At 41.3% G+C, this 20228-nt stretch overlaps 1 protein-coding gene across 2 annotated transcripts in view; it reads right to left on the bottom strand.

Annotated features, from left to right (window-relative positions):
* Nucleotides 1-2106: 2106 nt before the first annotated feature.
* MSL2 (MSL complex subunit 2) overlaps nt 2107-20228 on the bottom strand; it is a 33488-nt gene continuing 15366 nt past the window's right edge. For both annotated transcript variants that reach the window (XM_084639491.1, XM_084639492.1), the window contains exon 2: nt 2107-5601. In XM_084639491.1, coding sequence (XP_084495617.1) covers nt 4010-5601 — 1592 coding nt within the window. In that variant the 3' untranslated portion in view covers nt 2107-4009. The remainder of the gene's footprint in view (nt 5602-20228) is intronic.

The following is a 20228-nucleotide window of genomic DNA, read 5'->3' as shown; positions in this document are numbered from 1 at the left end:
TGAAGTACCAAGTCTGGACAAGAGGACCAGTTGTGATGTACTCTTCCCTTACTGCACTCCAGCTCCCCCTACCATGGGGAGGCAGCACCTGCTGCTGCTGTTCTCCCAGTAGCTCCTGACCCTGCTGCTGGCCACAAAGAGAGAAGGGGGCCAAATCCCCCCCCCCCAACTCTTTGAATGAATCAAAATCTGGGTAGTGCCTAAAAATAATGAGACCCAGCCCCTTCTTCCCCCTCCAATTCAAGCTCAGTTCAACATCTACCTTAGTTTCTTTCTCCTAATCCCACACATTCTTTTCCACACACTGTCCTTCCAGCATGGAACATATTCACAATGTCCACTTATCAAGCCGCCATCATCGCCTCATTTTAATCCCTCTTAAAACTCACCTTTGCCATATCAGCTACAAGGTGAAAAAACACTCAGAAGTTATTTATACGTAACAGAATTTCATGACCTGCAAATGCCCAAACTGCACCTGTGCATATCAACTTACTACTTCATCTACCCTATTTGTCTCTCTCCCTCTTGGTGCCTTTTTACAATTAGATAAATGTAAGACCACTGCGGTCTTTTTTCTTTAGGTTTCTTTAAACATACTTTTGAAGTGTACATGAAGCATACTTTTGTTACCGTAAAAATAATAAATTGACAGTCTAGCCAAACTAGATGCACTTGCAACTTTGACAAATTTGTTATATATAAATAGTAGTTTGATTCATGGAAAATGTTTTAATGTGTCTATTCCTTGACAAAGGATTCTCTCTTGTATTCAGATGGTATGGATGTGAACACCACATTCATTTTGTATCACATGAACTGCACTTTCCAAGAGAAATATTACACATCCCAGAAAAGGACAGACAAGTTACTGATCCAATTTTTGAAAAAAAGTTTTTGATCTTCCAATTCGTGCAGCATGCTCTCAGCTAAGAAGCAGCTTACATCAGAAATATCTTTGAAGATAGTGATCCTTCACCGGCTACATTTTGTTGCTGATGCAGTTCTAAAACTAGAGAATATGAAGGAAGTTTGCAAGAGTAATGCATTACTGCAGAAACTCTGAGGCGAGAGAGAAAGAGCACACACTTACCAAATGCAGGGTAGCCCCAAGTGGTCTTATTTACACTAGCACAGCCTTCAAGGTTTCCCATTATTGCACCACTCCATGGGGGCAGCGACACTTGTAATAGCAATTGTGGTACTCACTAGTGTAGACAGGCAAAAAACAGCCAGCATGAAGGTAAAGACCATTTAAGCTAGTATTTAGGTTGCTTTAAATGGTCCTAAAGAGACAGGACCAATGCAATTATTTCACTGAAGTTCTCTCCTCCAAACTCATAATCCTTTTCCACTGCTTAATTTACTCCTCAACATACAGGGGAGGCAGAAAATGAAAAAAAACAAAAGCTAATTTTAAATTATGAAGAAACAATTTTCTTCTGAAAACTAAAAAGCATTCATACATGCCACACTGATGCCCTCAGCAGTTACAAAATAGAATTAGAAAACTAACATTTATTAATCAATTTACATTTTAATACACATTTCAAGAACGTGGTAGCATAAAAGGAAACTTGGTTTTAAAACAACCTGAATTTACCATTTAGCAATGTTACATTAATGATCAGGGGTCTCCTATCAATGGTTCCAAAACACACTTCACCTAAATCGCCAACAACTGGAACTTCACTTAATGAAACAGTAAAAAATAAATAATTCCAAACTACTCCTACATTGAGGAATGTGTACTGAAGTATATAGTTTAGAGTACAAATAAATGTACTAACAACAATCTCAGCAAAACTTAATAGCTTTGCGGAAGTGTTCAGAAGCTACTACCCATGTTACTCAAACTCCACTAAAATCCGTTTGTCACTTGATTACTTTACTTACATGTAGTGGAATAATAAACACAGATTTACATGAGTAGGTCAAAGTCAAACCACCAAAGTAGAAAATAGTAGGATCCTCTTGGTCAACACACAAAATCACATACAAATTTAACTAAATATGTTTTAATAGGACATCATTAAACCTCATGAGGGTTAAAAACAGAGAATTCAGGTACTTGGATTGGCAAATAAAGACAAGAATACTAAGAAGCATTTTCCACCATTTACTCTCGTTATCAAAAATATTTTTCAACTCTTCTTGCAAAACAAAAACAAAATAGTACAGACTGGACACATACATCACATTTTTCATCCTATGGCTTTAACACCCCACCCTACCCGACCCCACAAAAAAGACGGGGGGGAATATAAAACAAAACGAAAAAAATTATCTGACCACATTCACAGAAAATGACACCAAAGTACACTACAAAAACAAAAGGTGGTGTCATTTGATTTGTGTCCAAAAAGTTTTTGCTTATTTCTTAGACAGGTAACCATCATTGTACGTGCTTTGTGCACAATCAAAATATATCCAACATTATGTCATAATTCACTGGAGATTTCATTTAATTAATAAGAATATGGCTGCCAAAAATGGAATTTGAAAAATTTTAGCACTGTTTCTCTTTAGACATGCTGTTATAATAGTAACTGTCTTTTAAATTAGAAGGATAATGCTTTGTATACTAGTCATACCATCTTTTATTTGTGCTATACCATTTAAAGATGAGATATCTCTGCATCATGAGGAAGTCTGACTTCTTTGGAATGGCATAAAAAAAATCTTAAAACTGCTGTAATGTTGTGCAAAATGCAAAAAGCCTTCTTTGAACTATTTCCTTATTTTCAGGGATTAACTGGAAACCAACCAGTTGGGCATATCGAATGTAGAAGAGTGAGCTGAACACTTGGTGGAATAAGCTGTGTAGCATACTTTACCTAATGAGTACTGAGAATAACTTGATCCTGTTTACCCATCAGTTCTCTTTCCTGACTGAGGGGAAGCAAGTAACAATGGGCCATATTCCTAGGGTAAATAGATCCCAAGTGCATCAGAATACAGGGTTAACCTCATTTATATCTTTAAGTGAAGAAAAGAGAAACCAATGGTAGGTAAAGGCTGTATAAACCACTATGTTTTGTTGTTTTTGGTTTTTTTGGGGTGGGGGGGTACCAATGGACAAAGATTTTAACCCAGCCCAGATTTATTTTTTATATTTGTAACCTAGGGTCAAATTCTTCTCAGATACTACATGCAACAACTCCCACTGAAATCAATGAGTTTACATATGTGGTGTTTGGCCCTTCTTTGTTTATTAGTTGTTTCCCCTCTCAGGATTAAGTGAACAGCAACATGCCAAAGATGAATGGAGTTAGTGCCACAGGGCATAAAATATACCAGACACACACCTACCTGTACGTTTTTTAGAAAAAGTGAATGAAGTGATTACAGAGAGACTTGAGCAGGATCTGGAGGGAAAGCCACCTTACAATTGACTCCAGCTAATTGCAGTTACTTCTTAGCCAATTCCAATGAGGGACAACTTCTCTTTCCATGAAATTGATTTGTAACTGTTCCATGCTCTAGAGAACCAACACTCATGATCAAAAAAGATGGGTCATTCAAAGACTACATTCCTCAGCTAATACTGTACTTTCAACAGGAATGGGATGTGATTTGCTAGCAACACTGACTCCTATGGCAGTGTAATTGGTAGTTATTTTCACAAATCATAAACTAGCACAACTTTGATGGACTGACTAGATATCACTTCCTTACATTTAATCGGAAGCTTTAATTGAGCACAAAGCATTAACTGGTACAATGAGGTTAATATGTTCCTTGCCAAAGGTCATCTTGTATTAAAACCATTTACATCAGCATCTGATCTCAAACTATGAGGTGCTGTGAGATCTAAGGACAGTTTTAGGGTAACTCCTCCATTATCCGCAAACTATTTCCCAGACACTAACACACATAACATAGCAATGAAAAACACTTGATACAAGTGATCTATAGGCAGGAGCTTCGGCAAGTTAAACAGAACCATAGCTGCCTTAAAACTGTAGCAGTTCCCCTACTAAGGGCAGGGAAGAGACAAAAAAATGATTTAACAGTCATATCTCATGTCTATAGCTTCATCCAAACTTTTATCATCGTGTGTACTGGCAGCTAAAAATGTAGTTACTGGTGACGCTGTCATATTAATTACACTGGTACTTGTGCTGGCACTGCGCACAATGCTTGTCACATTAATGCCCAAAGTAAGCCTAGTCTGTTCCAAGGCCTTTTCTGGCACTGCAAATGCTTCCAGCTTCTTCTCCCCATTAGCCATATATGAGTTTTGGCAGCCACGGCATATACAGTCTAAGCAGGCTTTACGGTTAGAGTAGCAAGGGCAGCGTTGGCCACGGCATGTAAGAACACTTGGATTTTGGGTGGCGCGACCACATTTACACCCTTTCTTTTCTTGTGGCTTTTTGTATGCAGTTTTTGTCGGACTTCCTGGCATAACATTGCTGCTAGCAACCTTTTCCTTTGCTTTGTCTTTTGTTTTCAGTATTCCTGGTTTGGCTTTCGGGTGAGATTTCTTGGGGGCATGTTCTAGATTCTTTTTCATGCTTTTATTAGGCAGGAGTACAGTTTTACTTATTTTAGGAGTACTGCCTCCATTGGGTACAGTTGCTACAGGCTGCAAAGACATCTTATTTTCCTGTTTCACTGTTACTGGAGCTGATGCTCCCAACGTTGGGCCACAGATGATGCTGGAAATGGGTAGTGGCTGAACCTTTTCGCTGTCACTTTCTGATCGAGATCGCTTTCGGTTTAACTTAACTACCTTAGGTGTTGCTGCTGTACATGAGATCCCATGAGGAGAAGCACCTGTGGACATGAAAACATTATGGCTAAGAGGCGGGGGAGAAAGCTGCAGGAAAGGACCATTGGATACGGTGGCTTCCAAGCTGGGCTGCAAATCAGAACTACAAACTTCAGTGCTTGAAACAGTTTCTAAGCTTCGGAGAACTTCCTCAACACTAAGCAACAGTGAGCCAGGTTTTATATCTTCGTTGAAACTGCAGATGTCAAGGCCTGATGTACACAAGTCACTAGTAGAAACTGTGTCACACACAGGCTGAAGACTGCTAGAGATATCCTCAGTTTTTATGTACTCTCCAGTACTACACACATCAATTGTATTTGCATGTTCAGGGGAAGGAATATTTACTCCAAGTTTATCCACTGAAAGCCCATTACAATTGGGCAACCCATTGATAACAGAACCTCTAATATCAATATTATGTGTGCTTTCAGGCATTGAAGAAAAACTAGCTTGAGGATCATTAGCATGTTCTGAGGTTGAAGGTAATGGAGAATGTGTCAAACACAAAGGCATGGCTGCATCAGAAGTTTTTTCTGTGTCTTCATGGAGTGGTGATCCATCTTTGAGCAAAGCCAAAAGATCTGCAGAACAGTCAACTGCTTGTATTATATCTCGTGCCAATGGAGTCTGTGTTATGTATTCACACAGCTTTTTGTAGCAGTTCACTAGAATGCTCAGCTGTTTATTTTCCTCAAACTGTTCATAGTCTTTGCACCAACTACATGATGGTTTCATCATCATCTTCTTGCCTTTACAAGTTTTGCAGACATAATGCTGACACGTGGAGTTGGTGGGAGCAATAGGATCCTGTAGCAAATTTCCTAAGAGGAAAAAGAAAAGAAGGTTATTAGAGCAGACCAACTGGCATAGGCTGTCAGGGTAACATAAGAGGGACTTCCTATTTACAGCGGTATGAATTGCCTGTATAGTGTTCAGTGATGAACGAGGTCATGAGAAAAATCATAGGTGTGCAAAGAATATGAACTGAGATTTTAGACTCATTACAATTGCTGTACTCACAGTTCTAAAACAATGTTGTGTTTAAAACTTTTCTATATTGCAGAGAAAAATTTCAACATAATCTGATCTGCTGATGCCCATTAATCCAGCCTTTAGAAAACAGTGCCAAGCAAAACAATATCAGCATTGCCCCTTAAACACCACATTCATCTCAATGTGGTGACACACGATGCAATGTCCCTAATGCACTAACCAAGAGAGCTACATCTGTACAAAGTGGGAAGGGTTAAAACAGAAATTGAAAATCAAAGGTTAAAATTAGGGAAGTCAAAATGGAAACAGTACAGAGGGAAGAAGCACTGACAAATGAAAACATGAAGGGGGTATAAGGAAGATAATTTGTTGTGGAAGAGTCAACATGATTTTTATAAAGGGAAATCATGCCTCTCCAAACTACTAGAATTTTTTGAGGGGGTCAACTAGAATGTGGACAAGAGGGATCCAGTCGATACAGTGTACTTAGATTTTCAGAAAGCCTTTGACAAGATCCATCACCAAGAGCTCTTAAGCAAAGTAAGCTGTCATGGGATAAAAGGGAAGGTCCCCTCATGGATCAGAAACTGGTTAAAAGATAGGAAACAAAGGGTACGAATAAAAGGTCAGTTTTCAGAATGGAGAAAGGTAAATAGTGGCATCCCCCAAGGGTCTGTACTGGGACCAGTACAATTCAACATATTCATAAATGATCTGGAAAAAGGAAATAACTGTAAGGTGGCAAAATTTGTGGATGATTCAAAACTACTCAAGAACTAGGGGGTCACCAAATGAATTTAATAGGCAGCAGGTTTAAAACAAAAGGAAGTATTTCTTCACACAACACACAGTCAACCTGTGGAACTCTTTGCCAGAGGATGTTGTGAAGGCCAAATCTAAAACAGGGTTCAAAAAAGAACTCGATAAATTCATGGAAGACATGTCCATCAATGGCTATTATCCAGGATAGGCAGGGATGGTGTCCCTAGCCTCTGTTTGTCAGAAGCTGGGGATGGGTGACAGGGATGGATCACTTGATGATTATCTGTTCTGTTCATTCCCTCTGGGGCACCTGGCACTGGCCACTGTTGGAAGACAGGATACTGGGCTGGATGGACCTTTGGTCTGACCCAGTATGGCCATTCTTATGTTAAGTGCCACCTCTACAGGTACTCCTAGGCAAAGTTCTCTGGCTTGTGTGTGCTGGGTGCCCGCACACGAATGGAATACGTGTCTGCAACCACTCAAAGAAGAACAGAAAGAGTTCAGGGAAGAACCACAAGGACACAGACTAGAAAATATTGCAGTTTGAATTTGTCTGGCTTCAACTTCCAGCCATTGGATCTTGTTATGTTTCTGTCTGCTAGATTATGGAGCCCTCTACTATCAAATACCTTCTCCCGGCATAGGTACCTGAAGATAAAATACAAGTTATTTATTGCCTTTCAACAATTTCTCAGCATACCCCTAGCTATATGAGGGATCCTACATTCATGGACAGCTTCCCTCCTAGAGGCGGTCCCTCAATTTCTGGATGACAACTTCAGTTTCAAGCTTCCTTTTAAAAAGGATCCCACCTCCCACCCACCCCCTTTTTTTTTAAACTCTCTCTCTCACCTGGCATGATAACTCATAATTATTCAGAGTGAGGTAAATTCTAGCCAGGATGTCTCAATGTCTCCCCATTAACTCTAATGGTCCATCATTTTCTTTTCCTGAGCTGGACAATATATGGGTATTTTAAGTTGGTTTTGTGAAAATAACTGGTTTGGAAGGTGCCTCTCCCTATCTGACTGCTTCACCACTCTACTGTGAGATACAGCTGAAGCTGCCCCATGGAATATGAGCATAGTTTTCTATATACACAAATACATAAATTAATAACCATAGTCTGCATACATCTCATAATGACCATCAAGTTCAGAACATCAGAAGCTTTCAAAAAAGACGTTACTCAACATGGTTTTATAGTACAACACCACAGTATGCAATCAGTTAAATCAACTGCTCATTTTTAAGGTGTTAAATTTCTGATTTCCCTTTGAGGTGACTGCAGCCTGACTGTTACAGATAATACTTCATGAACCCCAAGTACTGCATCAATACAAAAGTCCATCTCAGTTGGCCTCTGGACTTCAAAAATGTGTTTACTGATCAGACAGACAAATTACCCTATAGGGCAAATAAATGCACTGCACACTTGTGCTGGTAAGCTAGGCCTCCAAACAAGCTCTTTTGGAAAACATAGCAGCAATATCTACTGAAAATACACAAATCAGACCTAAATGTCCCCATGGATACCTCCACAAAATTACCAGAATTGAAAAATTCCTACACCTTCAGACAATGTCAAAAAAAGTTGAGCATTCCTCTCCTCTTAAGGAGGCAATATGGCCCTTGAAAGTAACTTTTTATGAAATGACAAAACTTCTATTTACCCAGAGTTCACCCTCCCAATAAGGAAGAGAGAACTGTGGCAATGGTGCCATCCAGTTATGCTGGGATTCCTGGAAACCTCTTTAGCAGAAGATGGAAGTTCTTAATATAGTTCCTGTTGCCTCTTCTCTCAGTGAATGAAAGGAGATACTGGTATTGCAACAATCTTCTATTCCCAATTCCTTGTTCCACCCTGGCTAAGCTAGTGAAGAAGGCTTTAAGCTAAATTCAATGGGGTCAGGAGACAAAAGCTCACAGGTAAGTCAAAAACATGAGGACATGGGTGAAGGGACATCTGAAGGGAGCATGTGGCAATTATAGCAAGGACAAAGGAGAAACAAGAGGGAGCAGTGTGGAAATCAAATAAGTATCTTAGATATCTGTATACTAATGCAAAAAATATGGGAAATAAATAGGAAGAACTATAAATACTAGTGAATAATCACAACTATGACATAGCTGGCATCACAGAGACTTGGCGGGACAATACACATGACTGGAATATTGCTACAGAAGGGAACATCTTGCTCGGGAAGGACAGGCGGGGGGGGGGGGGGAAAGGAGAGGTGTTTGTGACGGGTTCCCCCCAAAAGAGACCCTGCCTTTGGTTACCAGGTGCAGGAGCTGGTCTCAACCACACCCACCCATGGAAGCATACAGTTTTCCACTGCTGCAGAGGAATCAGAGACACTCTCCCATTCCTCCAGCAGTTCCGGAGACTTCGCTCTTTACCTCTGAAGTTCCAGCATAAAATTTCTCCTTGACATTCCAAGCTACATTGAAGAAATCACTCCCCAGCAACAAAGCAATCGGGTTATCATTTACCACAGCCACAGCCAATACAGCTTCCAAATCCTCAGGTTCTATATGCACTTTAGCCAAAGGCACAAGGATTTTGTAACCTCCCACTAATAAAAGCTCTGCCATCTGCCCTGGCAGTAACTTTCCTCCTAACCACAGAAGTTTCTGCCCAGTGACTTTCCACCCCACGTGTTCTCTGCCATTAATCCTGACAGCCTTTATGTGCTTGATGCCTGGCTGGACAGAAGCTACTTTTAACAAACTCTGTATGATAAAAAGAAAAGAAGGACTTGTGGCACCTTAAAGACTAACATTCATCACTGAATGCATCCAACGAAGTGAGCTGTAGCTCACAAAAGCTTATGCTCAAATAAATTTGTTAGTCTTTAAGGTGCCACAAGTCCTCCTTTTCTTTTTGCGGATACAGACTAACACGACTGCTACTCTGAAATCTGTATAAGTGGCAATTGCCTGAGGTAACTCTGTGCTCAGGGTAGCAGCATTTCAATGAGTTGTTTGCAGCCTGTTACCACCCAGCACAGGGCATTTATTCCTCAGGTGCTCAGTGGAATTACAGTGATAGTACTTCTGGGCTCCTCTGTTTTTACAGGAGATTTGGGACAAGGACTTGAGGAATGGATTTGGGGAAGTGAGCACCCAGACTCCCCTCCATCCTCCTTCCCAGGAGTAAAATGGGAACTCTGCTTCCCACCAGGTTTAAACTCCTCTTTCTGTGGTTTGTTTGCAAAAGATGCTTGAGTTTGCTCAAATTGATCAGCTAGAGTAGACAGTTCAACAGTTTTCACCTTTTTATCCCATAAACACTAGTTTCACATAATGTCTACATATACTCAGGGAATGTTCCTGAGCAACAAGATCACCCATTCCTTCAAAACTTGTAACAGTTTTTCCCTTTACCCACTTTTCCATCAAATCTTTCATATGGTTTACACAGGCCACATTACTCATCCCAGCACCCCTCTCAAGGCTTCTACATTTTACTCTACATGTTTCAGGTGTAATCTGAAACTGTTTTAAAACCATTTCCTTGAATTTACCATAATCTGAAGCATCTCTAATTGGTATCTTATTGAATATATCCAGAGCAATCCCAGACAATTTTGCAGCTAAAGTGGGCATATTTTGGTCCTCACGAATCTCATGAAATACACACAGCCTTTTGAAGGTGATACAATATTCAGCAATATCCCGTTTCCCTCTATGCAGAGCATAACCATTCCCATTTGTGGATTTTTGGAGAGGTGGGACTCACTGGTGTGGGGGGGTTCTGGTTCTCTGTAAAGTCCTGTTGGTGCTTCTTCTCTTTTTCTTTGTCCTCCATGGCTAATTTCTGGATCTCCATTTCTTTGTCAGCCTCATTTTGTTTCAGCTCCAAAACTATCTGGTGTGCAGCTTTTTGCTTAGCATCCTCTGTTTCCATGGCTCTTTGGTGTGCAGCTACTTGTCTGGTATTCTCGGTCTCAATTTCCAGCTGTTTTAATTCCATAAGTCTCATGTGTCCTTTTTCCTTCTCTTCTACCTGCAATCTGCACAGCTCCAACTTCTTACTAGTTTCACTCACCCATTTTCCTGCCTTTCTGTCCCGGCTTCCCTTGCCCAAAATAAGAAAACAGAAAATGACAAACTGGTAACTTCTGACTGTTCTCCAGCCACCACACTTAAAGGGGGTGGTTTAGGTTGGATATTAGGAAAAACTTTTTCACTAGGAAGGTGGTGAAACACTGGAATGCGTTGCCTAGGGAGGTGGTGGAATCTCCTTCCTTAGAAGTTTTTAAGGTCACGCTTGACAAAGCCCTGGCTGGGATGATTTAATTGGGTATGGGTCCTGCTTTTGACCAGGGGGTTGGACTAGATGACCTCCTGAGGTCCCTTCCAACCCTGATATTCTATTCTAAATCTCACTTAAAATCGCCACCAGTGTATAAAGTGCAAATCTGACTCAGAACAACAAGCTGTGCATATGATCCTGTACAACTATGCCACTGTGACAGGTTCCCCCAGGGGTGCCACCTGGAAATGGGGTAACACTGAGCCCCCTAGCCCACCAGCCTGGGTTCCCTCTCACACTGTACTGTTGTGACAAGCTGCAAAGCCCTTCAGCCTGCACTTTCACCAGCATTCATACAGGTAGGGATACACCCAGCTGCAGTTACACACGGCTCTCTAACCACCAGGTTCCTAGTCTGGGACCCTGGAGCAGTACCATCCTGCCCTGGCCAAATATAGGTATAATGCCTGGTCTGCCTCTCCCTCAATGTGAAGAGAGCAATGTACACTTGTGGTAACCAAGCAGAGATTTCTCCCAAGCACTCCAGTCAAAGCTGGTTTAGATTAGAACAAAACAAAGTTAACTACAAAAGATAGATTTTTAAGTGATCATAAGTGCTAGCAAACAGATTAAAGCAGATTACCTAGCAAATAAACAAAAATGCAACCTAAGATTAATATACTAGATAATCTGCTATTCATATCCACTCTCACCCTAACTGATGGTACAAGCAGACTCATAGATTCTTAAGGCACAAACTACACTTGGCTTTGCAGCCTGGAATCCCCAGGTGTTTCATACACAGGCTAGAAATCCCTTTAGCCTGGGTCCAGCACTTCCCACAGTTCAGTATTTGTTCCTCAGGTGTTTCCCGGAATCGTCTTGTGCGGGGAGTGAAGAACCACAGAAGACGATATTCCCTGCCTTATATAGCTTTTGCATATGGCGGGAACCCTTTGTTCCAAAGCTTGGTTCCCAAACCAGTCTGTGGAAAAATACTGACATCCCAAGATGGAGTCCAGCATCATGTGGCCTGGTCACATGTTCTTGTAGAGTCACAGCAGCCACCACTCACAGGCTGTCTGTAGCGTTCTTAGGAAGGCTCACAAGGTGGGAGATAAGTAAGGCTACGTTTTAGTCATGGGTATTTTTAGTAAAAGTCATGGACAGCTCATGGGCAGTAAACAAAAAATCATGGACTGTGATCTGTCCATGACTTGTTCTATACACCCCTAACTAAAACTTGGGCTGGGGTGCTGGGAGGGGCAGGCAGTGGCACATGGCCTGGGACCCCCGCTGGTGCTGGGGGATGGAGAGGGTTGGCAGGCTCCCTACCCAGCTCTGTGTGGCTCCCCAGAAGTGGCTGGTATGTCCCTGCAGCTCTTAGCGGGAGGGAAGGCTAGGGGAGCTCCACACGCTGCCCACGCTCCTCAGCTCTCATTGGCCGGGAACCGAGGCAGGCAGGGTCAGCGCGCAGAGCCCCCACCCCCTGTGCCTAGGAGCTGCAGGGACATGCAGACCACTTCTGGGGAGTCCCCGCGAAGGTAAGCACCACCCTGCACCCCAATCCTCTGCCCCAGCTCTGAGCCCCCTTGCACACCCAAACTATTGCTGCTGCGGGGAGAGAGGTCGCGGTGGCCCAAGACTGCCCCAGCAGTGACTAGCCCAGGGGTAGCCTGGAGCCAGCCACACCGACTGTTGCAGAAGTCATGGAGGTCACGGAATCCATGACAGACAGGCAGCCTTAGAGATAAGCTTCTCCTAAGGCCTATTGTTCTTTCTAATGGCCCATAAACCTTTATAGGCCCTTTACAACCAGCTATTTAGACTGAAAGCATCGTCTAGTGGGTGTTACCTAAGTGTAACTATATTTGAAGTATAGATACATAATCAATATTTATAACTTTAGATGCAAAAATGATACATGCATACAAATAGAATAATCATATTCAGCAAACCATAACTTTTCCCAAAGTCCACTTTGCATGACTTATCTTGTACAAAATGCATCATAATTTTGCCATAATCCTATCATAATATCACTGTGAACACTATGGGGTGCAGTGTCACAGTGTTGCCTTGTATATCAAAGATGTTTACTCTTGCATTGGGGCTGAGATGGAAACAGGAGACAAATTTGTTGAAAGTCTCTGGGTAAAGACAAAAGAGGTAAAAAACAAGCGTGATATCATGGTAGGGGTCTACTATAGACTACCTAACCCGGAAAAAGAGTAACAAAATCATCCAAAGCACAGGACTCAGACAAACAAAATCAATGAAAATGTAATTAATTAAAGTAGAATAAGCATCAAGGGCTATAGAGCTATAGTTAGAATTGTTAGGCAGCTGCTCCCAAGAGAAGTTCCTTTGTGAACCATGGCTGGAAAGGGACATAGCATTCTAAGGCCCCTGACATACCTGTAAAAACAACGAGGAGTCCTTTGGGCACCTTAGAGACTAACAAATGTATTTGGGCATAAGCTTTTGTGGGCTAAAACCTACTTCATCAGATGCATGGAGTGAAAAAATACACTAAGCAGTATATATATTACAGCACATGAAAAGATGGGAGTTGCCTTACCAAGTGGGGGGTCAGTACTAATGAGGTCAATTCAATTAAGGTGGAAGTGGCCTATTCTCAACAGTTGACAAGAAGGTGTGAGTCTCAGCAAAGGGAAAATTACTTTTTGTAGTGACCCATCCACTCCCAATCTTTATTCAAGCCTAATTTGATGGTGTCCAGTTTGCAAACTAATTAATGAAGACTGGGAGTGGATGGGTCACTACAAAAAGTAATTTTCCCTCTGCTGATACTCACACCTTCTTGTCAACTGTTGAGAATAGGCCACTTCCACCTTCATTGGCCTCCTTAGCACTGACACCATGTCACTTTCCACAAGCTGACTATGTGTGGATGAGAAACAGAGCTGAACCATCAGCAGGCTATTGATGAACCCTCCTAATGATAACATTTCAGACTTGTCAAAGATAATTATTAATACTCTATTAAATCCTTAAGGAAAGCCACAACAACACTGAACATCACATGTACCCATTTGAATTAAAAACTATATTGAACTAAACTTGAAGTTTCTATTTCAAAAGGTCAACCACTGTGAAATGTTAAGCGGAACTGAAGAATTTGTCTACACACCAGTTCCACTTAAAGAAAAAAAGAATTTTAATAGATATATTTTCTTTTACCAAATGATTACTTGACTTTCCTCTCAGTTAAATACATCTCAGAAAGTATGTATATGAGTTTAAAAACCTGTAAATTACTTAAGTCAGAATTGTCCAACATGCTGTCTACTTGATGTATTTGCAGCCCACATGGCACATTCGCATTCTACAGAATGAAAAGTTCAGGTTATATAAAAAAGGGTACAAGTTTGTAGCCTCAGTCCTCCATCTGGCAGCATGCAGATATAGTGCTGCACCCATGGAGAGCTCCATACACTTCACTGCGGCTCTACATGAGAGCATTGGTTGGCCTACTACACAAAACAGGATCAGGGCCTTACTTTGTTATAAATGTAAAACAAGCAGCAGTACACAATGCACTATGGGGAGTCAAATGATACAATTACTTTGTAATCACAGAATCATAGAAACGTAGGACTGGAAGGGACCTTGAGAGGTCTCTAGTCCATACCCCCATGCTGAGGCAGGACCAAGTACACTAGACCATCCCTGAGGGGTGTTTGTATAACCTGTTCTTAAAAACCTCCAGGGATGGAGATTTCACAACCTCTCTTGGTAACCTCTTTCAGTACTTAACTACCCTTAGAGTTAGAAAGTTTTTCCTAATACCTGAGCTAAATCCAAGGTGGATAAAAATCAATGATTTTCTTTTTAAAAAAATCAAATAAAAAACATTGGATTTTTTACATTTAAATCAGATTTTTTGGATAAAATGCTTGTTGAGGAAAAAACCTATCTAAAGATAGTTTTAATTAAGATACATTATAGCTCAAAGATATCTCATCATGGAATAGGGATTATAAATTCTAATTCTATAGCATGAAAATATATTAATGTAACATTTAAGAAAAGTTTTGTAAATAAGTTCCAACAGTTCATGGATTAGGGACCCAATTTTATGGGGTTCTAGGGCCTTCTGTACAGATTACTTAGGTTAATCTTTCTATCCACCAAATGGGACTCAGTGCTCAGTCTAGAAGATACCATCAGAGATGCTTACATTTGCAGTTCTCAAACTGGATTTGTGCCTCCTGAGATAACATGCTTGTTAACAGCAAAAATATTTTAAAATAAATAAATAATATATAGAGAGGTGAGAAATAACAGACCTCAACCCTATTGTCCCTTTGCAAATTTGTGTACACAGAGTCAATCCCTTACCTCTCTCTAAAAGTGCAAAGTTTCAAAAAGTTCAATGAATAGAAGATTGTTGGGGGTGGAATAGATCTGGACAAGGAGAAGAAGTCTGGAGATAAATGTGAGAAGGGAGGGAAAGGCAGTAGAAACAAACGTGAAACTGTTTGAGCAGCATATTCCAGAAGTCTTGAGGTCTTTCTCAGTGTAGCCTTCATTGATTTGAGATCTACCATACCATTCTCTCACTAGAAGGAAAACCCTGTAATGGCAGCAGGCCATAAAAGAGACCCAGTTTGGGAATATTTTAATGAAGTTCCTCTACCTGTGGGTAAGACAGGCATGCGTGCAAAATGCAAATAGTGCAACAAAGAAATGCAAGGCCTGGTTAGCCAAACGAAACGTCATCATGAGAAGTGTTTCTTCTCAGGAGGAAGCTGCCTTGAAGATGGTGAAAGGAACATGTCTGAACATGCAGGATTTTCAGGTTGGTAAACATTTTTATTTCATACTTCTTGCTTAAGGACTGCCTGTCTTTCTTCCGGACTATTTTTGAATTCTCATGTTTGAGCAAAAAATATAGTTGTTACTCTATGGTACTGTACTATCATTTTAGATGCAGTTGTGATAAAAAATAAATAGCTGAAATAAGCAGATCTTCCTTTTACAATTTCAACTTTAAAGAAGTACTGGGTGTCGGTGAATGCAATGAGTAATACTAAATGAGCAGTATGGTAATAATAATTAAATAACTGCATTGACTTATTTTGTTTAGGAGAATCCATCCTCAATATACAAGATTCAGAAGACTATCCACCTTCAAGATCACCATCATTTTCTATAGTTTCAGAGTTATCTGCCAATGATAGTGTGTCAGTCACATCATGTATGTCACATAGCCACAGTATATCACCTGTAGCAAAAAGAAAAAAAACTCCATCATCCAGAAACAACTACAGATAAGTTTGTGATAAGAACCAGCAGATTACAAGAAGAGGTAATTGATGAAAAAATTGCCCAGTTTGTTTACGCAACGAACTTGCCTTTCTGTATGATTGAGAACCCACACTTCATTAACATAGTTCAGTCATTAAGACCAGGATACAGTCCACCCAACAGAGCAGTTATTGCAGGCAAATTGCTGGATAAAGTGTATGAAAGAGAAATTGAGTAGTGTGCAAAAGGTCTGGAGAAGAGGCGGGCAAACTTTTTGGCCTGAGGGCCACATCAGGTTTCCGAAATTGTATGGAGGACCGGTTAGGGGAGGCTGTGCCTCCCCAAACAGGCAGGCATGGCCTGGCCCCCAACCCCTATCAGACCCGCCCCCCAGCTTCTCGCTCCCTGATGGCCCCCTGGGGACTCCAGCCCCATCCAACCCCCTCGTTCACTGTCCCCAGGACCCCTGCCCCATCTACCCCTCCCTGTCCCCTGACCGCCCCCATGTCCCCCGCCACCCCATCCAACGTCTCCTCTCATTCCTGACTGCCCTCCCGGGACCCTTGCCCCATCCAACCACCCATTCTCCCTTACCGCCCCCGGAACCCCTGCCCCAATTGCCCCCCTGCAATCTCATCCAACCCCTCCTCTCCTTCCTGACTGCCCCCCTGGAACCCCCCTGTTCCCTGCCCTCTGACCTCCCCGACCCCATCCACACCCCCTGACCACCACTCCGAACTCCCTTGCCCTCTATCCAACCCCCCTGCCCTCGCTCCCTGCCCCCTTACTGCGTTGCCTGGAGCACTGGTGGCTGGTGGTGCTACAGCCACGCCGCCCGGCTGGAGCCAGCCACACCACCACGCAGCACAGAGCACCGGGTCAGGCCGCGGGTCTGCAGCCCCGCCGCCCAGAGCATTGTGCCGGTGGTGCAGTGAGCTGAGGCTGCGGGGGAGCGGGAACAGCAGGGAAGGGGCTGGGAGCTAGCCTCCCACGCCAGGAGCTCAAGGGCCAGGCAGGAGGGTCCTGCGGGCCACAGTTTGCCCACCTCTGATCTAGAGGGTGAAATTGTTAACCCGAGTATTGATGGGTGGAGCAACGTCCACAATGATCCTGTTGTATGTGCTTATGTGACAACAGAAGAAGGGAATGTCTTCCTTACAGAAACAATTGATGCATCAGGAAATGCACACACAGCAGAATACTTACAAGAAGTAGCAGTAAAAACTATAACAAACTGTCGAAAAAAAATTCAAACTTCTACTACGCAGCTTGGTCACAGACAATGCTGCAAATGTATCCAAGATGAGAAGAAATCATTTAGAAGAGAATGAAGAGTGTCCCAAGCTAACAACATATAGTTGCAGTGCTCATTTGATGCACGTTCTAGCCAAAGACTTCAGTATTCCAGTAATAAAGGCTAATGTTGTTGAAAATTGCAAAATACTTCCGTAACAACCACTGCTCTGCAGCTGCTCTGAAAAAAGTGGGAGGAACCAAGCTAACTCTCCCATAAGATGTGCGATGGAACTCAGTAGTGGACTGTTTTAAGCACTGTATCAAGAACTGGCCTGATCTGATGACAGTTTGTGAACAAAACTGTGAAAAAAAAAAAGATGGCACCGTCACAGCCAAAGTTCTCAACATTGAGCTTAAGAGAAATGTTGAACACATGCTGAGTACCCTGAAGCCTATTTCTGTAGCCTTGAACAAAATGCAGGGAAATACCTGTTTTATTGCTGACGCTGTTGAAATCCAGAACGAACTGAGTGAGATCTTAAAAAGAGAAATATGCAATGACAGAGTTAAATCACAAGCATTAAAAAAACGAATGGGACAAGCACTATCTCCAACTCTTTTTCTTGCAAAGAATCTCAATACTCGGTACCAGGGTCAAACCTTAACTGCTGAAGAAGAGGAGTTGGCTATGACATGGACAACCAACAATCATCCCTCCATAACGCCAACTATAATAAACTTCAGAGTTAAGGGTGAACCATTCAAGAAATATATGTTTGCTGATGTTTTAAAGAAAGTCACACCAGTGAAGTGGTGGAAGTCACTTCAGCACTTGGATTCAGAGACTCTTGAAGTGATAATCTCACTTTTAACAGCAGTAGCTTCTTCTGCCGTTGTAGAAAGAATATTTTCTTCCTTTGGACTAATTCATTCCAAATTGAGAAATCGTTTGGGACCTGAAAAAGCAGGAAAGCTTGTTTTTCTTTTCCAGATTATGAACAAACAAGAAAATGAAGGTGAAGACAACTGAGTTAGATGCAGAACCAAATATTTCAAGATTCTCATGTTGACCTGGCTGACATAGTCGATTTAATTTTTAAAAACAAAACAAAAATATTTAATTTAACTATATTGGTTAAAAACAATTTTAACAAAAACAAATCTGATTTTAAAAAACTTGAATGTTTAACTAAATTCAAAAATTCATATGCTTGTTTTGTTAAAATATTATGTTTACTGTTGAAGGAAAAAATCCAGAATACATAATATTGTTGTTCAAGTTGAATAAAACAATTTGTGTGTCTGTCTGGTGACGTTCTCCTCCTAATACAACATGGCAAGAAAATCCTCCAAATATTAATGATTAACCTATTGAATTGGAGACAGTTCACCTCCCAATGACTTCATAAATATCTGCTTCAATTACCTCTGGTAAATGAAATAACCAAAAAATCATTCATTTTCTGATATAGCTGTAAAACTACTCTGAAAAGTTTTCAAAATAAATCACTTAAATGTATAGTATGTACGGTCTAAAAATGAAACCTACATCTATCTCTGAGTTGTGAAGAATATGTATTAAGGTTATAACAACCAACAAGAATGCACTTTTATGTAGAAATCCGTGATTAAATCAAGTCTTCCTGACTAGTGATTTAAATCATGATTTAAATCAAATCCACCCTGCAACACCTCAAACTTTTCTCCACAAAATTAGGGAATACACACTGGCAACTACCAGTTCTGCATTACCTCTTCAGAGGAGCAGAGTTAAAGATAACTTTATGGATGAGAGTATGTTCTCCTCTGTGTCAGTCCTGGAGACTAAGTACCTCACATGAGGTTTCAAAATAAAACAAGCAAGACAAAAATACTACTATAGGCAGTAATAAATAAGGCCAATGCCCAACAGGTTGTTTTTTTAAATATATTAGACAATTCGAGACATTTCAAAACACACATACAGGAGGAATAAGAATACCTCCTGAAATATGAGGCTTAAACCAATCAAAATCTCAAGAACTCAGCTAACTCAAGTAAGGGACAACCTGGGGGAGAGGGGAAAAGATGCTCTAAGGAGGAAGGGAGTTTGTTAAGTTAAAACTGAGTTAAAACAGAAATTTTGCAATCAGAAATACCCGTGAATAGGAGGTACAGGAGTCATCAACATGTATGGAGAAGGCATTCCTTCCTAACTTGGTATTTTTTCAGCGTGAAGAGCTGATGGTTGGCAGATACCTACTCAGGTTGGTAGCAAATAAATAAATTGCTGGCATCTCCCATTGGAGAAAGATTTGATAGATCAATAACAGATCAAAGGTCTACTTGTGAGAACCTTACATAAACCAACTGAGGTATTTTTTTTCCCTACCCTGCCAGGTATGAAAGCAGGAAAGTTTGTGGCCAAGTCACTGCCAAACCTTCAGGGCTGACTGACAAAGTACAATGCAAAACCGCTTTACTTGTTTATATAAAACATGGTGGCCTGACCACCCATTTAAATCAAGTCCACTTTTAGGATACCAGGTATTAGTACTAATAGGACCACGCTCATTTCCAGAACACTGGTGCAGTAGTTTTTCCTGCAGAAAAAAGCCTCCACAATTTAAACAACTTCTGAACCACTTGACAGTATCAGTATTCCCCTTTCCTTGTTGGGGGGAAGGAAATTGCAGTGAACCACAGGTCCTTGATTCATTCAAGGATACCCTCGTTTATTGGCATGGCTAGGCTCCCTTGCTATGGGAAAAAGAGCATGCAGAATAGTTTATAAAACTTTTCCTGCACTTCTGTCAGCTCTGCACTGAGGGTCTCAGTTACACTGGCCAAAAGCTTCTGGAATGCCTTGAAGTTGTCAGATGGGGATGCTGGGTTCTGGGCCACTGCCTTACCTGGAGGAGACATTATGAGGAGCAGACA

Source organism: Lepidochelys olivacea (assembly GCF_965140295.1).
Source record: "Lepidochelys olivacea isolate rLepOli2 genome assembly, chromosome: 9".
Lineage (NCBI taxonomy): Eukaryota > Metazoa > Chordata > Testudines > Cheloniidae > Lepidochelys > Lepidochelys olivacea.
The sequence above is the reverse complement of the archived record's forward strand: the minus strand, read 5'-3'. Positions and strand labels throughout refer to the sequence as shown.